The sequence below is a fragment of the Apteryx mantelli genome, chromosome 4 (assembly GCF_036417845.1).
Source record: "Apteryx mantelli isolate bAptMan1 chromosome 4, bAptMan1.hap1, whole genome shotgun sequence".
NCBI classification, from domain to species: Eukaryota; Metazoa; Chordata; class Aves; order Apterygiformes; family Apterygidae; genus Apteryx; species Apteryx mantelli.
In genome coordinates this window covers 29,062,104-29,086,413 of record NC_089981.1, presented here as the reverse complement: position 1 = coordinate 29,086,413, position 24,310 = coordinate 29,062,104, and the positions used below count along the sequence as shown (strand labels likewise).

The 24,310-nt window shown below is 43.4% G+C and overlaps 1 protein-coding gene across 1 annotated transcript; it reads left to right on the top strand.

Annotated features, from left to right (window-relative positions):
• Positions 1–10,923: 10,923 nt before the first annotated feature.
• Positions 10,924–24,283, top strand: TMEM9B (TMEM9 domain family member B). The gene is made up of 5 exons (XM_067296100.1): positions 10,924–11,102; positions 13,747–13,838; positions 17,381–17,489; positions 18,489–18,623; positions 23,114–24,283. Exons 1-5 carry the CDS (start codon positions 11,019–11,021, stop codon positions 23,267–23,269), a joined length of 576 nt encoding a protein of 191 aa, XP_067152201.1. The 5' UTR covers positions 10,924–11,018; the 3' UTR covers positions 23,270–24,283.
• The last annotated feature ends 27 nt before the right edge of the window (positions 24,284–24,310 follow it).

Here is a 24,310-nt window from a genome sequence, read left to right as displayed (position 1 = left end):
TTGCTGAAAAGCCAGTTGATGCTGCCACTTCCCTGGGATGAGACTTCATCGTTATCAAAGTGGGTGTGAAGGCAGTCAGCAACCTAAAATTATGGAGAGTGTAGAAATAGCAGGAAGTTACACCAGCAGGAGAAGCACGGTTGGGGGAACGCTGCTATTTTTTCTTATGCAGCAGGATCAACGTCTGCTGCTCGTGACAGAGCAATCAACACGGTGTGCCGCCCCTGCGGTGTTACGCCGCCGATCAGCTCTGCAGAAAGCATCCCGGCTTGCACAGAAAGAAGAGGCCCAAAAATATACACTTGTTAAATAAAACGCTGCAGAGTATCCTCGAAATAGGCGTTATCTCTGCAGAAGATGGGGAGCTCCCAAGGCCGTTTCGGCCCCGTGGCTGCTGCGTCCGCAGCCCGTGTGTCCCCAGCCCCATGGCAGCGGTGGGGCCGGCGGCTCCGCTGCTCACCTCCACTCACCTGTTTCTCAAGTGTCTCAAAGATCCATCGATACCAACCAATAGCAGTCTATACCCCCACACCTTACCGGCCTCTTCTGCTGGAGAGCATCTGAACGGTAATGCAGTTAATAATAATGTTGGAAACGACCATTTAACTGAAATAAGAATGCTGAGAACTGTGTTTTCAATGAGGGGAAAGGAATACATATTTTTAAATGTTACTATAAACTTGAGTCCTCTGTTCCTCCCCAAACAGATCAGATGGAGCAAAGAGCGGTATCAGGCGCTCGACAACGGCAGAACACGCTGCGTCACGGAGAGCCCACGAAAGCTCAAAGACATATAGGCGCCATCTGAGAAACAGCAGGCTGCTCTGGCTGTTAATTTAGAAAGAAAAAATACAGTTTGGGGTAAATCACTGGTCATTCCTTGATCCAAAAAGCATCTCAAGATACCAGACTGGAACATGAAGTCCAGCCCGAGTGCATTGCAGCCTAGCAACCTCTTTTTATTCAGGCCGGTAAGGATCAGGACATCAGACAAACGATCAGGATTTTTTCACAGGCCTTTCCAGGTGCTGACTGGGAAGGGCACTGCCTTGCGGGACGCCGAGCAGGGCCAGCGCTGGGCGCGGGGAAGCCGGTCGGCTGTGCGCAGTGCTCTGCCAGGCTCCTGCCTCCCTGGGTTGAAAGAGGAAATTTGCAGATTTTTAAGCTCCTTTTACTCACAGAGAGTTTCTCTACTGAAAGCACTGTATTGCCTCTCAATTTAGGCTTCAGTGACATTTTTAGGATTGACTTTTCAGGCTAGCAGAAGGGAGAGATGGGATTTTGTTCCTCCAGAAGGAGATGGTAATGTATTTTTAAAAACAAATTATGTATGAGGGCTAATTAACTTGGCATTTCAGCTTAGCATTTTCCTAGATGAATCTGCTCCAACCGCGATCACATTTTGTTGGAAGGAAGCGTCTGCGTACCATCTCTTTCCACCTGCTGCTTCGTAGCTGTGCTATTAAGGTCACGAGCCATTTTCCAATGTCTTGTGCCTTCCAATTAAGCAAGGAGAGAAACAAAGATCCCACGTACAGTTGAGCTGTGTGCGCTGAGACATCTCGCAGTGTGGCTCCTTACGGCCCAGGTCAATGTTTAACAGCGAGAAAGTGCCTAGCGGGAAAGGCTCCTCGAGGGGTTTCCTGCAGAGAAATGATTTAACCAGCGGAAATGCCGCTGTTTCCGCTCACCGCCGAGAAGAGCTCTGAGAAGGTGACGCTAATGAGGGGACGGGCGCTACGCGGTGAGGGATTCATTTCCTCCTCCCGCGCTGAGGCCGTGCTAATAATCTGCTCTCTCGCAGGCTGTGGGCACAGGTGACGCCTGGCAGGCACGGGGGCCCGACGAGGCAGGCAAAAAATAGACTTTGACAGGGCCGGGGTGCCCACGCTGCCCGCCCCGCCGCCGGCCCCGAATCTTGCTCGCTGATGCTGTGTGTTGCAAAGGGGCGCTGCTCCCCCCCCGTTCGCTGGGGAACTGCAGCTCAAGAGGGAAAGCCTACGCTTGCTCTGACCTGGGTGGTTATTTTATGTTGACGTTATTTCAGTGTTATTTAATTCTCAGCAAAGTCCTCCCTGCCCCACCACAACTGCTCCCCACGCCAGGTGCGTCCCCTGTGCTTGGGGGCGTCCGGCATCGGCGCCCGGCAGATCTCCTCGGCAAGCGGCTCGCGGCTGCACTGGGCTGCACCAACGCCAACGTCGAGGCGACACAGGCCACGTCCGCTTGTGGACTTTGTGTCCTCTAAGGCGTTATCTTACAGAAGGGAGAAGGGGGTTGCCTGTACGTAGCCAGAGCGTGCTGAGCAGCGGCGGCTGAAAGAAGCTGCTTGGAGAAAGCACTGATGCATTGAACCACCACAGTCTGCGCCAAGGGGGAGTTAATGGGCTGCTCTCACTCAAAAATCATATTAGAGTGTGCTGATTTCAGCTAATAATGGGTCCATATCAATTGTCCTCCCTGCATGTCCGCTCGCTACCGCCCTCAATTGAATTAAGGTGATCCAGAGGGGCCTCGCACTGCTTTTTTTTTTTCCTGAGAGTCACAGGTGATTAATGCAATCTGGACCAGGAACAGAAAATTCAGATCCAAATCCTCACCCGCTGTGAAATGTCGTGGTCACTCTGAAATCAGTGGAATATACCCATGGGCCAGCGCAGATGTTCGGCATATAACTTGGGGAGAGAAACTCTCAAGACTTTGATAGGACAAAGGAATAACAGGCACCAACCATAAAACCAGCTTGTGGGAGGGCTGCAGTTCTGCACGGCTACGTGTACGTGTGCAAACTGAAATCTTGAACTTCTTTCACCCCTGCAGCTTTTCTTCCCTTAATCTTTAAGCCTCAGTTGACACATCTTCAACTAACAAGCTCTGTTATCCGTTTCCACCACTATTCACACAATTCCAAATGATAAGCATAGGTGGTGTGGGGGGGTCAAAATTAACAAAGCCAAAAGACATGAATGTGAAAACAAACAAAACATTCAGTTGTTATAAAGCCTAAAAGCTCTAATTAGGGTTCTCGCATATTAGACATGATACAGACAAAATAGAGTCAATCTCCAGCTTTTGAGGCTGTCCCAAACTGCTTTCAGAAAAAGCCACACTACTCAGTTTGAAAAAAGTTCCGAATTTGGATTTCTTTTCTTGATGCAGCAAAGTGTCTTTCTGCCCTTGAGCTGGGCGAGGCGGGCGCTCCTCAGCCAGAGGAGCCAGCGGTGCACCTGGGCCGCACAGCACACGCCGTACTGAGCAACTTGGCTTCTGCTAATGGTGTTTGATTAATTTTCATTATCAGTGTGAGCAATCTTTGGGTTCTCTCTGCATCTGTCTTATTTAGAGTTGTCTTTTCTTTCTCAGTTAAATGGCAGCTTGTACAGACAGTGATCTAATTGTTCCTCAGCGCCTGCTTGAAGCAGTCAAAGTTAAGGGTGGACATGGTATAATTTGCAGTCCATGTGATACAGTTCTTAAGGCTCAGATCAAATAAAATGGAATAGCAGATTAACCAGTAATTAAATTAAGTGAAAAGGCAATGTGCAGGCTAATACTGAGGTCAGAGAAATGCTGGGGCTGGACAACACTGAATAATGTAGCAAATCAAAATATGCACGTTGCAGTCACGAAGCTGCAGGACTAAAAGCCTTTGCGCAGATACCCTGAGCTAATAAAACGCAGTGCTGCTTCCTCTCTACCAGGGCAACGAGCTTGTGCAATGGAAAGGCTCACGGATTTTATCCTGCGTCTTTGCAGTGCTATAAAACTCAGGCACAGCAGCCAGGGCACGAAGAGCTCAGTTTCTGCTGGAGGGGGAAATGCCCAGGGTGGGTTTCACACTGTCCCCCAGGGACCTTTCGGCATTTTCAGCTGCGGAGCCAGAGGTGCCTCATGCCGGGCAGCGAGGCCGGCGCTGGGGCTGGGGCCGTCGCAGCTGTACGGGGACGGGGACAGGGACTCTGCTGGCTCCAGCCCCGTGGCGAGGCCCAGCAAGGAGCCCAGCCCTCTCTTAAACATCAGGCTTGGTTTCCATCCCCTCCTATCACCCCTAAGACGAGTGTTTGGGGAACTGCTGTATTTGGCCCGCGAGGCTGCCTCCGCACTCCCTCACGCCTGGGGCGATTCCCAGAGGCGTGCGGCTTTTGGAGAGGAGGTAGCAGGCGGCTCTCCCCTAACCAAAGCAGACCCTCCTCTCCGCAACCATCAGTCCCAGCAGCTCACTGCCATCAAAACCAGAAGTTACTTGAAGTGTGGTTATATTTTAATTCACTGCTGCATACATGAAGAAAAAGGCACACTGTACCAGCAGCAGCGAAAGCAAACACAGTCCCTGGAGCACAAAGTCATTCCCAATTACATTAGCAAGCAGCAGCGCGCAATGTGAAGCGGCAGCCCGAAATCAGCTGTTCTCCCAACATTTGGGCGGCGGGGAGCTCCATACTCCCTGTTTTGACAAACAAAACATTGCTGTTTCAATTAAGTGTTTTTTCCCCTGTAAAACATTTTTTGTTAGTTGGTAGAAGAGGTATTGTCCAGGGTTGCAGGTGGCGCCCCGGACCGGCTGCGGGATGCAATGATGCAGTCGGGAAACAGGCACGGAGCCGCTTCGCGGAGCGTTGTCATGGGAACGGAGCAGGCCGGGCACCGGCGGGCCCTACGCAGACTCTGGCAGCGTGGCGGCATGAAATCAATATTGCTCAGCAGCACGAGGACAGCCAGCTATGAGGTTTTCTCTAGCAGAGATTTAATCTGAACAAAACCCGAAGGCCAGAACTCGAGCCTGTGTGAAAATGGTGTCACTCCGTCTGAGCAGAATGAAGCCAGACTTGATTTTACACAATATGAGACCTCAGAGGAAAGGACTGAGGTTAAAAATGTCTGGTAGAACCACAATTTCACCCCAAACCCTCTGAAATAAGGGAACGCTAGAAAGCAGTTATTGAGGTCTTTGTTTACTTACATGATTTCATTCACTAGATTTTCACTGTTTGTGCCCATATTAACAGCCTATTAATTTGGCATGCACAACAGTTAATGACAGAAGAAAAAGGGTTTAGCCCTGTGTGTAACCCACCACTGCGTACAAGCTAAGAATACAAAATACTGCCGTAACGTCAGTATTTGTGTTCATCTGAGATATCTGATCAATGTTGTCTTTGAGTGCAACTTATCTCCTTTGTGCAGGTATTATGAGAATTTTCCTTATAAGAAATACCTTTTGTGATCCTGTAGTTGTGAGGGATGAGCAATGGGAATAACGATTTCCCAGGTAAAGAACACAGAGATTCCTGCTCTTGCAGTTATAAAATAAGGAGTGATGTATGTAGGAAAAAAAAAAAAGAATATTGTTAATGCTACAACACAGAGACCAGTGAAAGTAGAATCAAATGCAACATGTAAGCCTGAATCTAGGAAAGGTTGAAAATCTTCATTGAAAAAAGGTTAAAGGAGCAAAACTCTATTCATTGCCTCCAAGCTTTCATTGTATCTTGCCTAGGTCTGCTGACAAAGTGAAGAGCTCTTAATTAAAGCAGGCATCTGCAGCGTAAGTGCATTGCCGCTGCTGACCCCGGCCAGCAAGACACTGCGCGCTCGCGCCTCATTTCCTGCTGACACGCCAGCGCGAACGACGGGGCCCCGCATCGAGACGGGCTTGCTCGATGCGTGTGCTGGGAACGTGACCGAAATAGCAGGCAAGGGAAGAAAGCCGCCAGCGCAGGATGGGGTCTCCGTTTACTTGTTGAGGTTATCGATCAAAGCCCCTCCGCTTAGCAACAAGCTTGAGAAGAGGAAGCATAAGCTTTACTGCAAAAAGGCCTGTTGCTGTATTCTAATCTTAGTCTTGCATTGCCTTCAATACATGTCTTGCTGGCCACGGTGCTTCCATGCAGGTTACAGCAAAGATTTGTCTGAAATGGATTAAATACACAAATGCAGAAACAGTGCTTCACGCTGCAAGGGATGAGATCAGAGTCGTGGACTTAAAGACTGTGATTAAGCAGCTGCAGACCCCTCTCCACCTATGGCTGGCGCTCCTTGCATCCGCTGCACGTCTCCTTTGCTGAAGGACGGGACCTGCACTAGCAAGTGCACTGTAGGAGCTAAGAGCACGGCACTTGTCACTACCTGACATCATACGCAGAGCACTGCAAGCTCCCGCGCCAGTGCCGTGGGGAGCCAGCTAGGACTAACAAAGTGCTGCGGTGATGAGAGCACAGACTGACCTTGCATTTGTTATTTGTTGAAGGACCTTGAACCCTTACCGCCCGCAGAGGAGGCTGGAGTCCACTGAAACGGAAAGACACAATAGAAGCACAGCTCTTCCAGCGCCTCCCTCCATTTGCTTCATGTCATAAATATCAGTACAAATATAGAGATACAGAGGGAAACACAGTTTGTCTAGCTTGTCTTCTCCATATGCGTACCTGTCTGTTGTGAAAGGTTTTACGTAACTTCTTATTGCAGATTGCAAAATAATGCTTCAGTTATGAAAGGAGGCCACCAGCCATTACATTACATTACATTACATTACTATAATGGGTCTCTGCGATGAAGCATATTTGGAAAGCTTGCTTTTACTGTAAACCTTGTACCCCATCCACCCACCGGCATTCGTTTCTCTTTGTATTCAGCAGAGACCAAAGACCATTAGACCAGAATACCAGCTAAACATGAATGGAGCCACTGAAGTTTTGGCTCAAAACAGAAACTCATTAGAGAAAATTGTGCTGTTTATTTCAGGGGATTCAGCACCAGTGACAGAACGTATCCAGACAGATACTGATGACCAGTCTGCTGAAAGGTGAATTTTCTCATTAGCCTACAGCAATTGACATGGTAATTAATTGTTTCCCACACTTCTTTGCTAAGTAAAGGCTGCTGTAGTAACAAGTATTGCCATCAAAGTAATTTTTTAACCGAATATAGGAAATAGACAAAAGAGAATCTGAATTTACTTTATTTTTCTTCGAGCAAATGTCACATGGCTGTCATGCTGGTAAGGACTGTAAAAATGCTGATTCAATTACTTATTTACATAATTCCTTTGGATTACTCTTTTATATAACTGTTCATAATGAAAAGACTTCTTCAGCTGAGAAAAGGCATGGAAGCAGGCAACTTCTGAATGTGAGTAGGCTAAACTGACATAAAAAGATGGTAATTTGCATTAGTAAGAAATAATTGTAATGTAAATTATCATAATACTGTCTACTCTGCCTGCCCTGAGGATCATCGCCTGACACCGAATGCCTGTTCAGTTGCCGAGCGTGATGCATGCAGCAGGCAAATTGTCTGATACAGCACAGTCAGTCCAATGGCATTACTGCTCAGTGCATGGAGTTATTTTACAGGTAAATGTGTTTAGGACACTGGTATTCAGATGTGACTCAGCACAGCACTGTAAAGCAAAGCAAAGACATTGCCTGGTGCATTGCTTGTACAGGGGTGACGCAGCTCCGGACAGGATCCCCTGCAATGGGAAGGGACAGCAGGAGCAAGCTCTGCACGTACAGCGCTTGGAAACCCAAAGCTCTGATCAAGCGTGTGTTTATAGGACTGAGGGGAAAAGAGGTGCCCCCGTGACCCAGGAATGGGCTGCACGCGCCGCGCGCGTCCAGCCTGGGCTCCCCAGGAGCTCGACCGAGGCTGTGCCTCCAGGCGCAGGGGACTCGCGGCGCTCCACGGCCAGCCCTGGATCGGGGTTTTGCCCAACACCCCGAAAACACAGCCTCCGAGATACTGAAGTACCTCCGGGGGGCTGGGGGTGGAAGCATTGGCAGTGGAGACAAATATCACAGCCTACAAAATTATTAAAAGACCACCTATAATTCAACATAGTGTACTAATAGCAAAGCACAATATTTAGCTTAGAGAGGCTGGCTTGTAGTTGCAACTCTCAAATCTTATTATTAAAGCACATTTTATGTTATTTTACATCAGCAAATGACAGGTGAGAGCTCGGATCCATTAGCTTTAAGAGGGTTTATCTGGTAAGGGCTGAGTTAGGGCTGCAGGAAGCAGCCTCCACTTCACTAAAGCTCAGACACCACGGAAAAGCCTGTGAGAGACCTCTTGAATCTCTGGAAGACCACATAGCTGAAGAACAGCTGCAGATAAGGCTGTTATAGTCAGGACAATCATTTTTTCCTTAAAATCAACCTTACCTTTATATTTTTTAAGGACTGGATGACGAGCCATGGTTTTTACTGTGGTTTAACAGTCTTGTTTCTGACATTGGTATGCTGAAAAATAAAATTCAAAAATGAAACTGAAAAAAATCTAAACATTAACACAGAAATTTCCAGTATTTTTTCTTAATAATTCATCCAGCAGTTTTGCTTACTAAATCACTGCTTATTGTTTTCTGGGGAAAGAACGGGCTCTGCTTCTAGGAGAAAAAGTCCCTACCCCCTGCAGTGGCCTGTTGCTCACAGGCTCCCCTTTTTTTAGGAGTGACCCTGGATTCGAAGAAGCTCCAAGACAGGGCTCGAAGGTACCAAAGGCTGTTTCAGCAGCCAGAAAAGTGTAGTTATTGACTGTGTATTAGGAATCATTCAGTATTTTAGAAAAAAAATATACATATTAGCCTATTAGAAATCTTTTCCACACAGTGAGCTGTTCCAAACACAGAGTGATGCCTCTGAAACTGCATGTATTTACTTCAGCTGAAAATCTGATCCATGTTTTTCTAAAGATGCAGTATGTTTTTTCAACTCAGCAGTCAATTTGCCAATCACGAACTACGAGTGTGGGTGGTTAGGAAGACAGAGAGCCACCTTCATGCTTCAAAACACTTTCAGTGCAGATACAGTCATCAAAAAGATGATTTGTTTGGCTAAGGTTGAAATCTGATCTATGCTCATTATACTACTCTGGTGGCAGTTTTTCCTGAATTTTAAATAAAAGTGTTTGTGTTTCTATAGTAACTCAAGTTACTTTACTGAGATGTCTGATGCATCATTACTATTATGCAACCTACTGAATTGAAACAAAATATAATAAGACAACTAAACTATACATAAAGGATTATTTTATTTCCTATGAAATTACAGCCACTTACTGGAGGGTGGAGAAGGAGAAAGAAAATAGAGCAACTCTATGACAATGCACAGTGTTGCTACTAAGCAGTCTAGGACAAAAAATGGATATAAAAAAGATACAAGATATAGGAAACAGTGGAGGGAACATGGGCAAGGAATGTGGCTAAAACGTCATGTCTGCAGTTTCTCTTGAAATGCACTGGGGAACCGGAAATGAAAACAAGCGGTTTCTATGGCGGGGCTCAAACACCAGCTCAGCACTGGCTCCCGTGCAGGAGACCAGCTGAACCCAGGTCCAGCAGCGTCAGGCGATCTTTGGGTTTTCCTACCCAAGGACAGCAAAGTTCAAACTTGCTTGATCTGTCACGTCCCAAAGGACTGCAGCTGAAAATGCTGCTTCTCAGGAGCATTTATGGCCCCTCTGAAAGAAGGTGAACACTGTTCTTGGATGGAAATAATTAATAAGCACAAGAAAAACAGGGAACACCACCATATTTCAGGGACATTATCTTGGAGAAAATCTATCTATACATCTATCTATCATTCTATAACATATGTTAAAAATATATATACTGCCCTTCTATGTTCAGTTATTGAAAAACTCATTACAAGCAACTTCAAAGTCTCATTTAGAATGCTACTTAGTAACACTTTTAATACATTTCAATACTTCTGTGTTTTTTAACCGACCCATAATGTGCTTTATAGAGATAATTATCATTAATTTTATTTTTAAGCTTAGCTTTAACTTAGCCAATTGAGCAATTTTGGGGGCAATTTGTCAGAGCCTGTTTACACAAGGAAAATATTATTCTTGGTGCTGTGCATTGGCAGGTCTGCATACAATAATTTCAACATGTTTTGGGAAAGTGAAGTAGGATAACTAATGTGTGGTATGTTATATGTGGCTCTCCATATGTTCTCAATCACTGAGTGATCTGTGTTCCCTCACCATCGCTCCGTGAACAACGGGGAAATTTCTTCTGCAAAAAAGTGCAGTAAGCCTTATGGAAAGTATTACTGTTTTTGTTGACCTATGCAAAACAGTTTCTTCGCTTACCCTGCAAAGCACTGAATATGTTCTGTTGGGGGGTTTAGCCTTACTTGCTGATGGCATCTTGTCATGCCGTCAAAATCTAAGTGGAGATGTAACCCAGCAAATTAGAAATACATAAATAATACATCGGCTTCAGAGCTTTGCCGCTACCTGCTCTAGACCCCTTGGGGCAGGAGACGCAAGACGCTGCATCCCACGCAGTCAGTCAGCACTTGCTTCCTACTTAATAACGGCGGTAAATCGCCTTTATGTTCCAAAAGACTGAACAGCCCTAGATGCAGTTGGCTTGGCAGACCAGAGCTCAAACTTTTTTCTCCTTTGCACTTCCACCGTGGCTGACGGTCCCTCGTGTGAGCAGTGGATAAAGATCGCCGAACCGTTTTTCGGCGCTTCATGAACGCGGCGGGCGCTGCCGGGCGTCAAGCGCCCAGACCGCGACTGGAAGGCGACGAGCGGACGCAGGAGGACGAGGCGGCCCCGCCGAAACCCGCCGAGGTGCGGCCAGCGCGGGCTCCCGCCTCCGCCGCCGCGGCCATGGCGGCGCCCGCAGCGCGGAGCGGAGCAGAGCAGCGCGGCCCCGCCGCGCGCTCCCGCCTTCCCCCCCGGAGAGCGACGCGCGGGGGCGCCCGGAAGCGCTTCCCGGCCCTTGCGCCGAGGGCAGCGCACGCCGCGAGCGGCCCCTGACCGCGCTCGGCTCGCCGGCGAGCGGCGGCCCGGGAGCCCGAGCCGGCGCAGCGGCCCCGCCGCCCGGAACCCGCCGGCGGCGCCGCGGCAGCCGCGCGGGCCGCCTTCGCGGCCGGACGCCGCCTCACGTGAGGCCGCCGGAAGGCGGAAGTGATGGCGCCGGGGGGCCGGCGGCGCGGCGATAAGCGGCGGCGATAAGCGGGCGGGGCCGAGCCGAGCGGAGCCCGGGGCCTGACATGGCGGCCCGCGGCGGGGGCTGCCCCTGGCTCTGCTCGCTGCTGGCGCTGGCCGCTCTGGCGGGGCTGGGCGCGGAGGCCAAGGTGAGCAGAGCGTCCCGGTGCGCCCCCTCGCCCCAACCGTCGCCTTCGCCCCCGCGCGCGCCCCAACCGTCGTCCTCGCTCTCCCCCGCGCCCCAACCGTCGCCTTCCCGCGCCCCCCCCCCCCCGCCGCGCGCGCCCCAACTGTCGCCTTCCCGCGCCCCCCCTCCCCGCGCCCCAACCGTCGCCCTCCCGCCCTCCAACCTTCGTCTTCGCTCCCCACCCCCGCGCCCCCCAACCGTCGCCTTCCCGCCACCCCCCTTCCGGTCGGCCGCCCCCGGCCGGTCCCTCGGGTGCCCCCCCGCCGCGGTGCCCGCCGGCGAGGTTGTAAGGCCCCGAGGCGGGACGCTGGCCTCCCCCGGGGCTGTTTCCTGGGGCCTCGGCTCTGCTCCCCTTTCTGATGTCCCTGCTGGTACCTCGGCTGCTGGGTTTCTTGCTCGAGTCTTTGGCCCCGGTTCCTCGAGGTCTTTGAACTTACTAACTTTACTAACCTGCTGGTGGAAGACCTTAGCCGTGAACACTTAGGGGATTTTTGGTTTTTTTCTTCCACTATCCCACAGGTACCTCAATTCCTTATCACGTATTTTAATCATTGCTATTTGTTAAACTAGAAAAACACGGATGACAGGAGAGTTCCTTTTGAATATCAAAGAGTAGCCTTTTGCCAGGCGAGGGCTAGGTTTCCATTAACCATTTCTTGACTCGTGAAGGTTCAGGAGTTCGGGCATCTAGTCCCATTACTTACTGACTTGCCTTTCCTAGGTGCCATGGCGCAGAGGGTTTTGACTGAATCTTTTAGAACATGAGGTTTATGTCCACGCAAGATCAGATTTAGGAGGTAACTTCAGTTTACTTTATGTGGAAGTCTTGATTGCTGATTTTCAGCTGGATGTCAGATTGCTTTTTGTTGATATCTTCATATGAGTTTTATGAAAACCTAGTGATTGCAGTAGCTAGGTATTGAGAGCTAGGTATGTGACATGTGTCATTGAGCAGAACATAGCAAGAATTAGAACTAATTGAATTTTATCTGTTTTCATTAGTGCTTGTTTCTGTACAAAGCTTAAGTTTTTAGCATTTTATTTAGTTTTGACATAGTGCTTTGAGATGCTGTCACATGAAACTACAAGTCGTTGTTGCATATTAATTGGAAAGGTCTTGTTTGAGATAAAACTCATCATCTTTGGCTCACTATATAAGAAGAAATTGGGATCTGCCAGATGTCTTATTTTATTTTCAGCTTGGCGTTCTATTTCCACTCAGCATTACGTGTCTGAGTGCTTTCATCTTCCCTTTTATTCCATGGTGGCTCTTCCAGCTTCTGCTGTCTTACCCGAGTAGAGTGTATTTAAATTTTCTGTTGTTGATCCTTGTAGGTTAATATTTTGGGCTATAATCTTATTGTCTCTGTGACTAACTGTGAGAACATAGTATCTCCTAATAGCCAGTCTTCTGATTTGTTGAAGCACCTTTATATCTAGTTTGTCCTTCTTTTTAATGCTAATTAACCATTTGACTTTCCTATGGCAAGACCAGAAGTGCCTTGATATATAGTGCAATCAAGGTTTTCCAGCTGACCTACACCCGTTTAGCATTGCTCTGACCTGATTGTTCAGTATAGAGGTTTATTTATCAATACTTCTTAAGACAAGCTCTTATAATGCTGTCAAAAGTTGCCTTGAATTTCAGATAAGCCAGGTTTACTTTTTTTGTGTCTTCTTGTTATTTCCTCAAATATATTACTCTGATTTGGGTTTGAGAATGCTGTCATCTATAACTCCTTGCTGACCATCTCTATTCTCTTTCCAGGGTTTTCTGCTCCTGTGCAATTTGGGAAAGGAAGGAATTATCTTATTTGAATATACACAAAGTATTCTCTTTCTGGAATTCCTTTTTTTCCAGTAGTGGTCTAAATGTGAACTTTGGATGCTAATTCTTTCTCACTTCACATAATTGTGGGATGTTAATTTTCCTCACTTCTTTTTGCAGTGCCTCTCATTGCTTATGCAAGTCTTAGAATTGTTTCCCTAAACTTGCTTTTCCAAGTTTGCATCATTTTTCACATTTCCTTCTCCTTTTTTTTTGGTATTCTAGTTCGTAATTCTCTGTCTACCACACAGTATCCTGCTGCTGTTTAAGATAAGAAGGCCATAGGTTATTATGGTCCACCTAATAGTTTTCCTTACAAAGTTGTTTTTTTTGTTCAGGAACAATGGTAGATGAGTACAGAATTATCCACAAAGGCTTCTTTGCCAACCTCCATTTGGGGTTAATATTCTTTCATTCATTTTAAGCTAGTCACTGTGTCTATATTATACATAAATTAAATAGCTGACTATACCAACATAAGTAACTCCTAAAATTGTTAAAAAGAAAAGTGAACTTCAACTCCAGATTTTTCTTTGGAAGAATGTATTTACTACCTAAAAGAATAGTGTTACTTGAGAAATTGCTCTGCTTACTACTTTTTCTCAATATTTTTGAAGGATTGTTCTTAAATATGAAGGAAATTATAGGTAAGACTATTCAGAGATGCTTGCAAGTAGTTTGTGTTAAATATTTAATGTGTTGCATCAACATAGTGCTTTCTGTACCCTGCTTTGGTCACTGGTGATAATTCGTTTTAAGTGTGTTGCTTATTTTTCAGAATTCTGAGGATGTCCGATGTAAATGCATCTGTCCTCCTTACAAAGACCATTCTGGCCATATTTACAACAAAAATGTTTCACAGAAAGACTGGTGAGTTTGTGGGGCATCAAAAATTATAATGAGTTCTACTGGTTAAAGTCATATTCCACTGTGATTATATGCAAGTTTTCTGTAATGAGGCCAAGAAATTATATCTTTTGCATAACTTATTGGTACTTTACTTTTAAAAATATTCCAGAGTTTGTCTCCAGCCAGGGGCAAGGCCCAAAACCTGTAATGCTTGCTCTGTCATCTGGTTTTGTTTGCTTGCATATTTTGTTATTTATTTAGACTCGAAAATAGTAGAGGAGAAGGGGTTGTTGTAATTTGAGTTCAGTGATTTGAAATTGTCTGTAGAATGGCAAGGAAGCATGGCCTTGGACCTAGGACTCAGGAGAATTGTCCGCTCTTTCTCTACTCTTAAAACTTGCCTTGTCATTTAGAGATTATTTCTGGAGATTTCTGTTATGTTCTATTTCTGTGCTATTTCCACAGCCGGAGAGTGCAGATACATGAGCCAGCTTGAGCTGTCTCACAGCACGTTGTTCCAGACAGAGAGAAGCCTTGCTTCTCTGTGCCACAGCCATGCACTCTGCTGTTCAGTTTCTGCCAGCTGCGGCATTTGTCAGGCTTCTCTCAGAGCTGAGGACTGGCGTGCCTGGCCAGGGATGGGGGGCTGGGGGAGAAAGGGACGTGGCAATGCTTTACTACATTGGCCTAGCTCTCTTGTGTAACTTCACCTCAAGTATCGCTGTCTGATGAGCAGCAACAGGATAGCAACTTGATTCTGAAAAAGCTTCATGCCCCTGAGTAGTCCCACTGAAGTAATTATAGGAATAAATTTAATGCTACAGATATGTGTAGAGCTGTGTCTTAATTTATTAAATTACTTACAGAACTATGAGAAACAATATTGTAAATCGCAGTCTAACCTAATGAGCATAAAATGCACTGTCTAATAAAAATTATTACTTTTGTCCCACATGATTAACTTAACATTAGTCCTACTATGACAGTGAGGAAACATACTGAGAGAATTCCAGCTGCAACAGGCATTTCAGAGTAGCAGTATTACTCGTTTTGTCACTCATTACTCCTCTGCAAATGAAAATGGATTTTTCGGTGAGTGTTGCTTAATATGTGATTTACTGGCAGGAAAGATCCTACTTCCATTTAATTCAGTATTGGAACTGACTGAAGGGAAAGCTAGCTTTGAAGGCTTGACTAATTTTATGGTGAAAGATACTAATGCATACAGAATCTTCAAAATTTGTTTTCTTATCTTAAATGCCAATTTGTTGAGATCATGTCTTAGGTGACCATCTGGGAATGCTTTATGGCTTTGATCTTCAGTTTGAGATGTCTTCTTGCTACTTTTAAAAGGCTTGATTGCTGTTTCATGAGCACTAAAATAAGGAAATTTAGTGCTGTACTTTGACTTCTGCATCTGTTTAAGTGACTCATTATTGAATAGAACAGGGTGATAAACATCATCCTTTTGGTATTCAGATAAGTCATTCATGTGAGACAAAAGCCAGATCGATTTTTAGTGTCTTTATGAATTATGCACAGTATAACGATGACTTGGCTGTTGGCTTATCCTGACATAAAATTAAAAATTAAGTTTTAATACTGAACCTGTATCATGCATGATGACATTTTTATTTAGGTGTTTCAGTTCTTTCACTTGAAGTGCTCAGTTCTTCAGGCTTCAGAGATTGGCGGACAGTGCGTTATGTTAATATCAGTATGAGCTGATGGTGCTGTGGTCCCATTAAAAGCATTCACTGTTCTAGATTCAGGCTAAGAACTATCGCAGGCAATCCAGTCCTGATGAATAACGCACTAGGCAAGCATAGCGATGTCTAAGTTTAAGCACCTAGCAACAGTGTATTCATTTAAATAACCCACTTTGAAAGAAATCTATTGGTGTTTCATGTTCAGAGACTGACTGCCATGATGGTGGTGGATTTGGAGGGGAGGGAGGACGCCCTGTCTTCTAGCTGAAAAAGCTGAAAATCTGTCTGTGCAGAAGCTGCACTTCTGACTAGCCTCGCTTGCATGGGAAGAAACACTTCCTCAGTGGTGTTATTGTAGGCACAAGTGAAAGGGTGGGAATGCAGAGGCAATGGAGTGGGAATATCCTTCAGGAAAGGATCATCCTTTTCCACATTTTCTTTTAAAGTTACCATAGAATTACAGTCCAAGGAGATATATTATCAAAAATCTGAGATTTTAATATCTTTTACGCTTCCTAGCAACTTGAAACACTGAACTAGAGAAAAGAATGCTGATCTTAATATTTGATAATTTACAGTAACAGCTTTTCCACTGTTCTTAAGCAGCATACTGATGTAAGCTTGCAGCATTATGAATTATGCAGCAATTATGAAATTGCTTAGATTATAACTTGAACTTATCTTTGATTTTTTTTATAGTTTGAATGCTGCGCTCCGGCATGGAAACCATAATTGCTATTACAAATAAGTAGAAAAAATAAACCTTTTGTTCCTCTTGAGAGAATGGATTAGGTGTTTAATAGTTTTAGTTTTGAAAAAGAAATGCAAACAAAATGGAAGAGATGAGTTGATGCCTGGCCTCATGGCTCTGCAGTGTCTTAATGTAGCATAGTACAATGCAGAATCATAAGCTACTGCTGTCACATCGGGCACTTTATTGCCTGCTTCTGACTGTACCAACACTGAGTTAACCAAGAGAGAGGCGAAAGCTGTTTTCTTCTGTAAGGGCTATGTGCTGGAAAGGAGCTTGGGATGTGAACTCTAAACAACCAATCTGAGTCAGCAAAAGAACTGGAATTACATAAGTTACTGGCAGAAATAGTCTTGTGATGGCTGGATTTAGTGCTGTAGTATAGAAATGTCCACAAGATTGTCAGTCACACTTTTTGGCATGGGAACTGACTTATATTTTGTAATCTTTTAAATCAAATTATGCTTTTGCATCCTGGTCCAATGCTGAAAACTGAATGCTGCTTATACACTATTATGTTGCTTAAAAAAACAACCCGTATGACTTCATTTTTTTGTTTAGTGCCTGTAACTCATGACAGTAAAAACAAGACTTCTGTTCATGAACACCAAAAAGAGGTTAATCTTCCTTCAGACACTGGAAGGATAGAATAAAGTTCTTAAAGTATGATGAAGAAAGAAGTGGGTTATAGCTGGAATTTACTTTCATCTGATATCAGTGTCAAATGATGCATTCCTTCTGGGATTCTGCTCTGTTCTTAATGATAAGCAAGCTCAAATCCTTGAACTTGTTATGCTAACAGCTGTAACGTCTTGTATTTTTTCAGTGAAAATATAAACATCTGTATTTAGTTAAAGTTCTTACAAAACTTGTTTAGTAGCTTGTCAATAGCCTCTTCCTTAAGTAAAATAATTGGGGTGCAATAATGCATTAAATCTCGGAAACCTATAATTAAGAGCAATTTAACTTAACAAAAGGTGACTTCTCAACTCATGCAACTGGAGGCCGCATGCATCTGAAGCTGTGAGATCTGCCTGCATAGTGGAATAGGTAGGATAAAACCAGCCCAGAACTGACTGAGCGTTTTGGGTTTTTTTTTCCAGTGACTGTCTTCATGTGGTTGAGCCTATGCCTGTCCCTGGACCTGATGTAGAAGCATACTGTTTACGTTGTGAATGCAAATATGAAGAGAGGAGCTCTGTCACAATTAAGGTAAACAATATAATTCTGTTGGTGTATATTAAATATTTCAACCAATTAGTAAATAGGTCTATCATATTTCAGAGGACTATTCTTTTTAGAAGAAAAACTCTCCTAAAGCAGCATAAGTTTTAAGGGTTGCCCCCCAATACAGTTGTTAACAAATTAGCTTGAATAGTAACGATAGCCTCAAGGTAAAGCTGAAGGAGCAGGCTTAAGAACTTTTACTGAATATCTCAAATCTTGAGTTGAAGCTTCATACCCTGCTGAAATTCTGAGTGTTCTACTTTTTTTTTTTTTTTTTTAATCAGGCTTTGGACTTGTTATTTTATAGGGTCTCTTATTATTCAGCTGTCTTGCTTAGTAGAAATTTCCTTTGTATGCTGGGAAGCTAAGATGAGCAAAATCAGCCATGTTTGCTATGGTAGATTAACTCCATGTTCTTCAGTATTCTTATCCCTTCAGAGACATTGTCTCCTAGGCTGGGATGAATAGATTATGCAGTACATCTTTTCTTCTTTTATAGCTTGGATTGCATTTCCTTTTTTGCCTTTTAGAGGTTTAGTATTTCTTTTCTCCTTCATGTTTTTCTTGGTGATCTCTGTGGGTGTTTGAGTGCAGATCCATGCTAGAGAATGGAGAGCATGAAGGAACCCCTAAATTTTGTCACTTCAGTTTAATGCCCAAATTGTACAGTGGTCTTGGTTGGGGTGAGATTTATACCACCGAATTGTATTAAAAGGGATAGCAGAAAACTTTAGCAAAGCCTAGCTAAGAGGAACTTTGTTTCAAACTGTATTTGTCTGCCTTCAAACCCTTGTGATATTGTGTTCATAGTTTGGTGGCTTTACTCTGTGGGTTTTTAAATTGTCTAGTGACACTTCCAAAGATAAACAGGCTTATCACAAGCTTCGCACATGCCTTTCTTTTAGTCCTTGCTGCCTGCTGAGAGATTGTGAAGGTAATGTCCTAACACTGGCATAAACTGTGCATATGTTTTGTATTGTACAGGTTACAATCATCATATATCTGTCCATTCTGGGCTTACTTCTTCTGTACATGGTTTACCTTACATTGGTGGAGCCTATACTGAAGAGACGTCTCTTTGGACATTCACAGCTTATACAGAGTGATGAAGATATTGGGGTGAGTTCACCTGAAAGAATGTGTACTTGGGATGACATAAAGATTGGGATGGTTATTTGTTAAATAAATTCTTGGGGTGAATAGCTTTTTGCCAGGCACTTAACTTCTTTTCCTGAAGGGAGAGGATGGTCTTAACAGGAGTCATGAGGCTGTATGATCACTTCTCTGAAGCCACTATTTCATTTTTTTTCACTGGAGTAGAAAGTAGTAAGGTGAGGAGTGCTTCTGTTACCCTAGCTCTAGACATGGAGATTATTTCTCAGAGCAGAAATAGAGTAGTAAAGGAGGTAAGCTTATATAGGAGGCACATCTTCTAAAGGGCTAAAGATTAACATGGTCTTGTTAGTGATTGCATTTTATGTGAATTACCTGCTGCTTGGATTTCTCTCTACAAAGAGAAAGTATATACTGAGGGGTTACTGCCTATTTTGTACTCCAGCCTGAGTTTGTTGGTGCTAAAAATTCAAGAAGGAATTATTGTAATGAGGTAATATAAATTATTTCAGCATGAAGCACTATTAGTATTACAGCTAGAAGCAAAAATGTGATAGTATATTCCCACAGACCAGAGCAGCCTTTTGCAGGAGGAAAAGGGGAGCAGTCCATTGATGACAAATGACAGCAGGCTTTCCTCTCTCTTGCTGGCCTTCCCCATCTCTGGCACAATGTTTTTAACTTCTAATGAAGACAAAATGAAATTGTCTTCAGTTCCATTGCAGGAAAGGCATTTAAGACTTTATGAAACCTGGTATTGGAAACAGTGGAAGACTTCAATGCCTGGTCAGCGTTGATAGGAAAGACTGGCTGATGGGAGTAGGTCATCTTGCACCCATGTACCAGTACAGGCTGGGAGCCCACCAGCTGGAGAGCAGCTCTGTAGAGAAGGACCTGGGGGTCCTGGTGAACACCAAGTTGACCATGAGCCAGCAATGTGCCCTTGCAAAAAAGAAGGCCAACGGTATCCTAGGCTGCATGAGAAAGAGCATTGCCAGCAGGTCGAGGGAAGTGATCCTTCCCCTCTACTCAGCCCCGGTGAGGTCACATCTGGGATGCTGGGTCCAGGTCTGGGCTCCCCAGTGCAAGAAAGATGGAGACTTACTGGAGGGAGTCCAGTGCTGTTTAGTCTGGAGAAAAAGTCTCAGAGGGTCTTATCAATGTGTATAAATACTTGATGGGAGGGTGTAAAGGAGATGGAGCCAGACTCCACTCAGTGGTGCCCAGTGACAGGATGAGAGGCAATGGGCACAAACTGAAACACAGGAAATTCCATCCAAGCACAAGAAAACACTTCTTCGTTGTGAGGGTGTCTGAATGCTGGCACAGGTTGCCCAGGGAGGTTGTTGAGTCTTCATCCTTGGAGATACTTAAAACCCAACTGGACACGGTCCTGGACAACCTGCTTGAGCTGACTGCTTGAGCAGGGGGGTTGGACCAGGTGGTCTCCAGACATCCCTTGCCACCCCAACTATTCAGTGATTATGTGATTTTTTTTTTTTTTTTTTTTTTTTTTTTTTTGTATTGAAGAGGGGCTTGGAATAGTATAAAAATATGGAGTACAGCTCTGTAACTCTAAGGAATTTTGTAAAGCTTATGAATCTGTAAGCCTTGGAGAAGTATCATCGTGAAGTAATGTGGGGAAAGTATTCTAAACTGGCAGCCAGATTGGTAGCAAAGTGTCAGTGTTGAAAAGCATAAAATGATAAAGGAGTTTTTGAAGTCTGATAATAACACCAACGTAGTTTCTACATTGAGTGCTGTTTTTACTAGTAAAGTACCTTTCAAGTGTGCTGTAACCTTAGCAAGAATTTCTAAAACCAGACCCAGTCTATGAAACAAGATTTCCATTTGTTTTAACCTAAGCATTTCAGCAGGTGCGAGCACTTTAGAATACAATAAGCACTGTTGAGATAAATGAGACATAGTTAAAAAGACCTAAAGTATTTATTAGTCTCTTACAATAGAATCCTTAAGAATATTTCTATTTTTCCTTCAAATAAATAGAATGTTAGTAGGAGATAAGTTACTTTGGTCATGGTGAAACAATATTATGATTACAACACTTAGAAAATCTATTTAAATGCTTATAAATACCCAGTAGTTCTGCCTGTTGTTTCAGGGACTTCCTAGATTTGAAGGTATCAAATTTGGTAAATGTTATGCCTGTATTGTGTTTTAAGTGGATCATGCTCAGTTTTATCATGTTTTTGAAGTGAACTGTCATTGTTAGTAAACTGAGGAAAAGTATATTCTTTAGTTCTACATCTCTTCATCAGCAGTGGCTGCAACAGCCATCTCGAGTTTAAAAATAAATAAATAAATAAAAATAAAAATTTAAATGAAGCATTCTTTCTAGATGATAGCTTTTATCAGCTGTGCCTTCTTTTTGTACCTTGATTTCACAGCAGAAATCTGTGATTGTCACCCAAGTTTGAGCTAATGTTTGGAAAAAGGATATTCAGACGGGTATCCTATTTTTCTTGTGACCCACTCTTTCTGTGCTTGCTTGTGTCTTATATGGAGACGTATTCCATATGTCTTTGTATGAATGTCCTAAGATATTTCACAGACACTTCTAGGAGGATGTTGGTTTTTTGGAAAGGAGGGACTGAAGTGACCATTTTTCTGTCTGCATCCTCATAGCAAATTGAGCAAATTCCTGATTGAATCAAATGAACTTGTGCTGTAAGCCGTACCTCACTTGGATAGATAATAATTATACCTCCAAATCTGGAGTGGAATTTTCTGGGTGTAGGTGGAAGAAGTAAAATAAATCCTGTGGGAGAGCTTTAGTTAAGTACAGAATTAATTTATCCTAAATTCTGGATCCACTTTATCTGATTTCATGTTCTGCTTTGTCTGTTACTCTGTCCTAGCTCATGCTTGCAGAGTCACTAGTGCTTATATCTACAGCTGTGCATTGAACAGAAGGCACATTAGCTCCTTACTTAGTTCATGCTACTCCTTTCGCACTCATCCTTCTTCTGTGGCAGTAAATGTGAAATAATTAAAGGTCTTTCATGGCTTATCCCCTTCCTTGTCTTCCCTCTTGCAAGTTTTTGAGGTATTGATCCTTGTCTGACTCTGAAAATACCAGTCTTCATAAGTTGTTGTTGTTGTTGCACTTCAAAACAATATTTGTTCTTTCTCTCATTGCCCACTGGTGGCAGTGGCAACTGATGACTGTTCGTAGACCTTCTATAGACCTTCTTCCTTTTAAATTTTCTTTGCCTTGTTGTCCACGCAGAGACTGACAGTAGTTAGCCTTTGAGCTGAGACCATTGCTTGTCCAGCTAGGCAGTACTATCTGACTTCTCCTGTGCTCTCTTTTTGTCCCTGTGTTTCTTGGTGGAAACATGCTGCTATTATGATTTTGTTTCACTGTGAAGTGATTTGCCTCCTATTAACTTCCCATTATAGATATATTCAGCTGTCTAATCTTTTTATAGTGAGATTATAACTCTTTGGATCAGGGGTTGTCTCTTGTTCTATATTAACACATTTCTTAGCCCAGTGAGGCCCATGTGTGTCTTTGGGACTTGTCAGCATCACTCCAATAGATGTTGTTAATGATAATCTGTGTGCTACTGAGAATTATGATTGAACTACTCTACACAGCAGCATGTCACAAATAAAGTATCCATTAATGTAAACACTTTTAAAAATTTGGGGAAATAAAAAGGAAGATGACGTGTAGACATAACATAAAGGACAAACAGTTACTTAATACAGGATATATATTGTTGTTTTTTTTTTCATTTGCACTATACGTTGCATACTTGAGGCTTTCTGACATTAGCTTTAAAAACATGACTTTGTTGAAAGCAGTTTGACAAACGCATAAGAGATTCCATTCCAACTTTCACTGTTTATGACTTAGATTTATTTATTAGAAGAAAACACAGCTTTGCAGGTATTGTTAGGAAACAGACAGAGTAAATATTAAACAAGCACTTGGTTATTGTTGAGCTCTTTGTCACTTAAACAGCTGTATTTACACTTTGCTTTTAGACAGCTTAGTACAATGGGTTTAGTTTGGTAAACATCAGAGTGTGTTGGTTTTATATAGAATCTTTGTGTGAACATCCCAAGCTGCCTTACAGTAAAAGACTGAGAGCTGGCAGAGCACCAACTCTTTAATTCAGTTTTAAAGTGAGGTGCATTCATGGTGATGATGGGAGGGTCCCAGTGTCTGGGTCTGTTCTAGGCTTCTACCCCAACAGCTACTAGTGGATGCAAGGCTCTAGGCATCTCTAGGCAGCAACTGTAGGCAGCAAATAATTGTTTGACTGTCTAGTGAAGTTTGGTCTACTTGGCAAACCTGTGGAAGTTACTTTGAATGAAAAATTGAAGTACAGTACTAACTGTCAAACACCTGTGTTGTCATATTGGCTGACTAGCTGGTTAAATAGCTTGTGTTTTGCCTAAAAAATTACTTTAATGTACTTTGAGTGCAATTGTTGAGCACTAACTACTAATTTTTGCCATTTCAGGATCACCAGCCTTTTGCAAATGCTCACGATGTGCTGGCTCGTTCTCGGAGTCGTGCCAACGTCTTGAATAAAGTGGAGTATGCCCAACAGCGATGGAAGTTACAGGTCCAAGAGCAACGCAAATCTGTCTTTGACCGTCATGTTGTGCTGAGTTAATTGCCTGCCTCAGTAATAACTCCAAGGAAGGACTAATTGAAAGAGCTGGCTGATGTCTTCCTGATCCTGCCACTTCAAAAGGGTTCTCTCTAATGGTTCATTACTGATAGAAAAAAGTATTTGAACTTAGAAAGAATGTACTGGAGTGGAAACTATTAAAATAAATTTAGTTAACCAAAAGCTAAAAATCTTTACATTTTCAGATGATTTTTACTAACAAAACTTTAAAAAAAGGGAAAAAAAAAAAACTACAGAGAACCCTGAGGTATCTTGGGTTGTCACTGCAGTACCTTATTTAGAGTTGTGACTTTATGGTGATTTTTAACTATATCTTTCTCTCTACTACTTATGTGGTCAAAAAGTACCTGGGAACACAGTAATTACTTAAAACTCACTAATCACTTTATGTAAAGACCTTTTGTAAATATACTTGGATTTTCTGCTGATTAATGCTAGGTACTGGAAATCTAAATCTTGCAGTGCAATTTTCATATCGGAGAATGAAATCCTGATTGACTGTGTTCATCATTTGATTTCTTGCACTCTTACTTTGAAGATGCTATACATCAAGTGATGTTTGTAGATTTGAGGCAAAACTTAAATGGACACTGACTCTTTGAGCTGCATACTTAAAGTACTGTGATGTAGATAAACTCCAATGCAGTGCATATTAAGACAGTGTTGGCATTTTGTTCTGTTTTGCTCTGATAGCTTAATATATTGTATGTGTGATAACTCTTAAAATCTGCTCCCTTTCTTTTCATGGGTAAAGTCTCAGGAGTTAGTATATGATGAAATATTTATTATAAAAAAAAATCTTTCTGCATCTGTGTGCACTGGTGGTATAAGGCACATACTTTCTCTAGCATTTGTCATCCTGAGAATTAGGTGTATTTTTTTTTAATCTGTGATTCCGTACTCATCTCTGAGGTATACAGTTGCTAGATAACTGGCTTTCATATATCCCCTTTGGAATGTAACAATTAAAGATAAAACTGATTTTCAGAAAAAGGATTTGCAATATCTTTGTCATCATTTCTC

Coding starts and splice junctions, on each gene's coding strand:
- TMEM9B (XM_067296100.1), top strand. CDS start 11,019: ATGGCGGCCCGCGGCGGGGGCTGCCCCTGGCTCTGCTCGCTGCTGGCG. Junction 11,103..13,746: donor GGCTGGGCGCGGAGGCCAAG/GTGAGCAGAGCG, acceptor CTTATTTTTCAG/AATTCTGAGGATGTCCGATG. Junction 18,624..23,113: donor AGAGTGATGAAGATATTGGG/GTGAGTTCACCT, acceptor TTGCCATTTCAG/GATCACCAGCCTTTTGCAAA.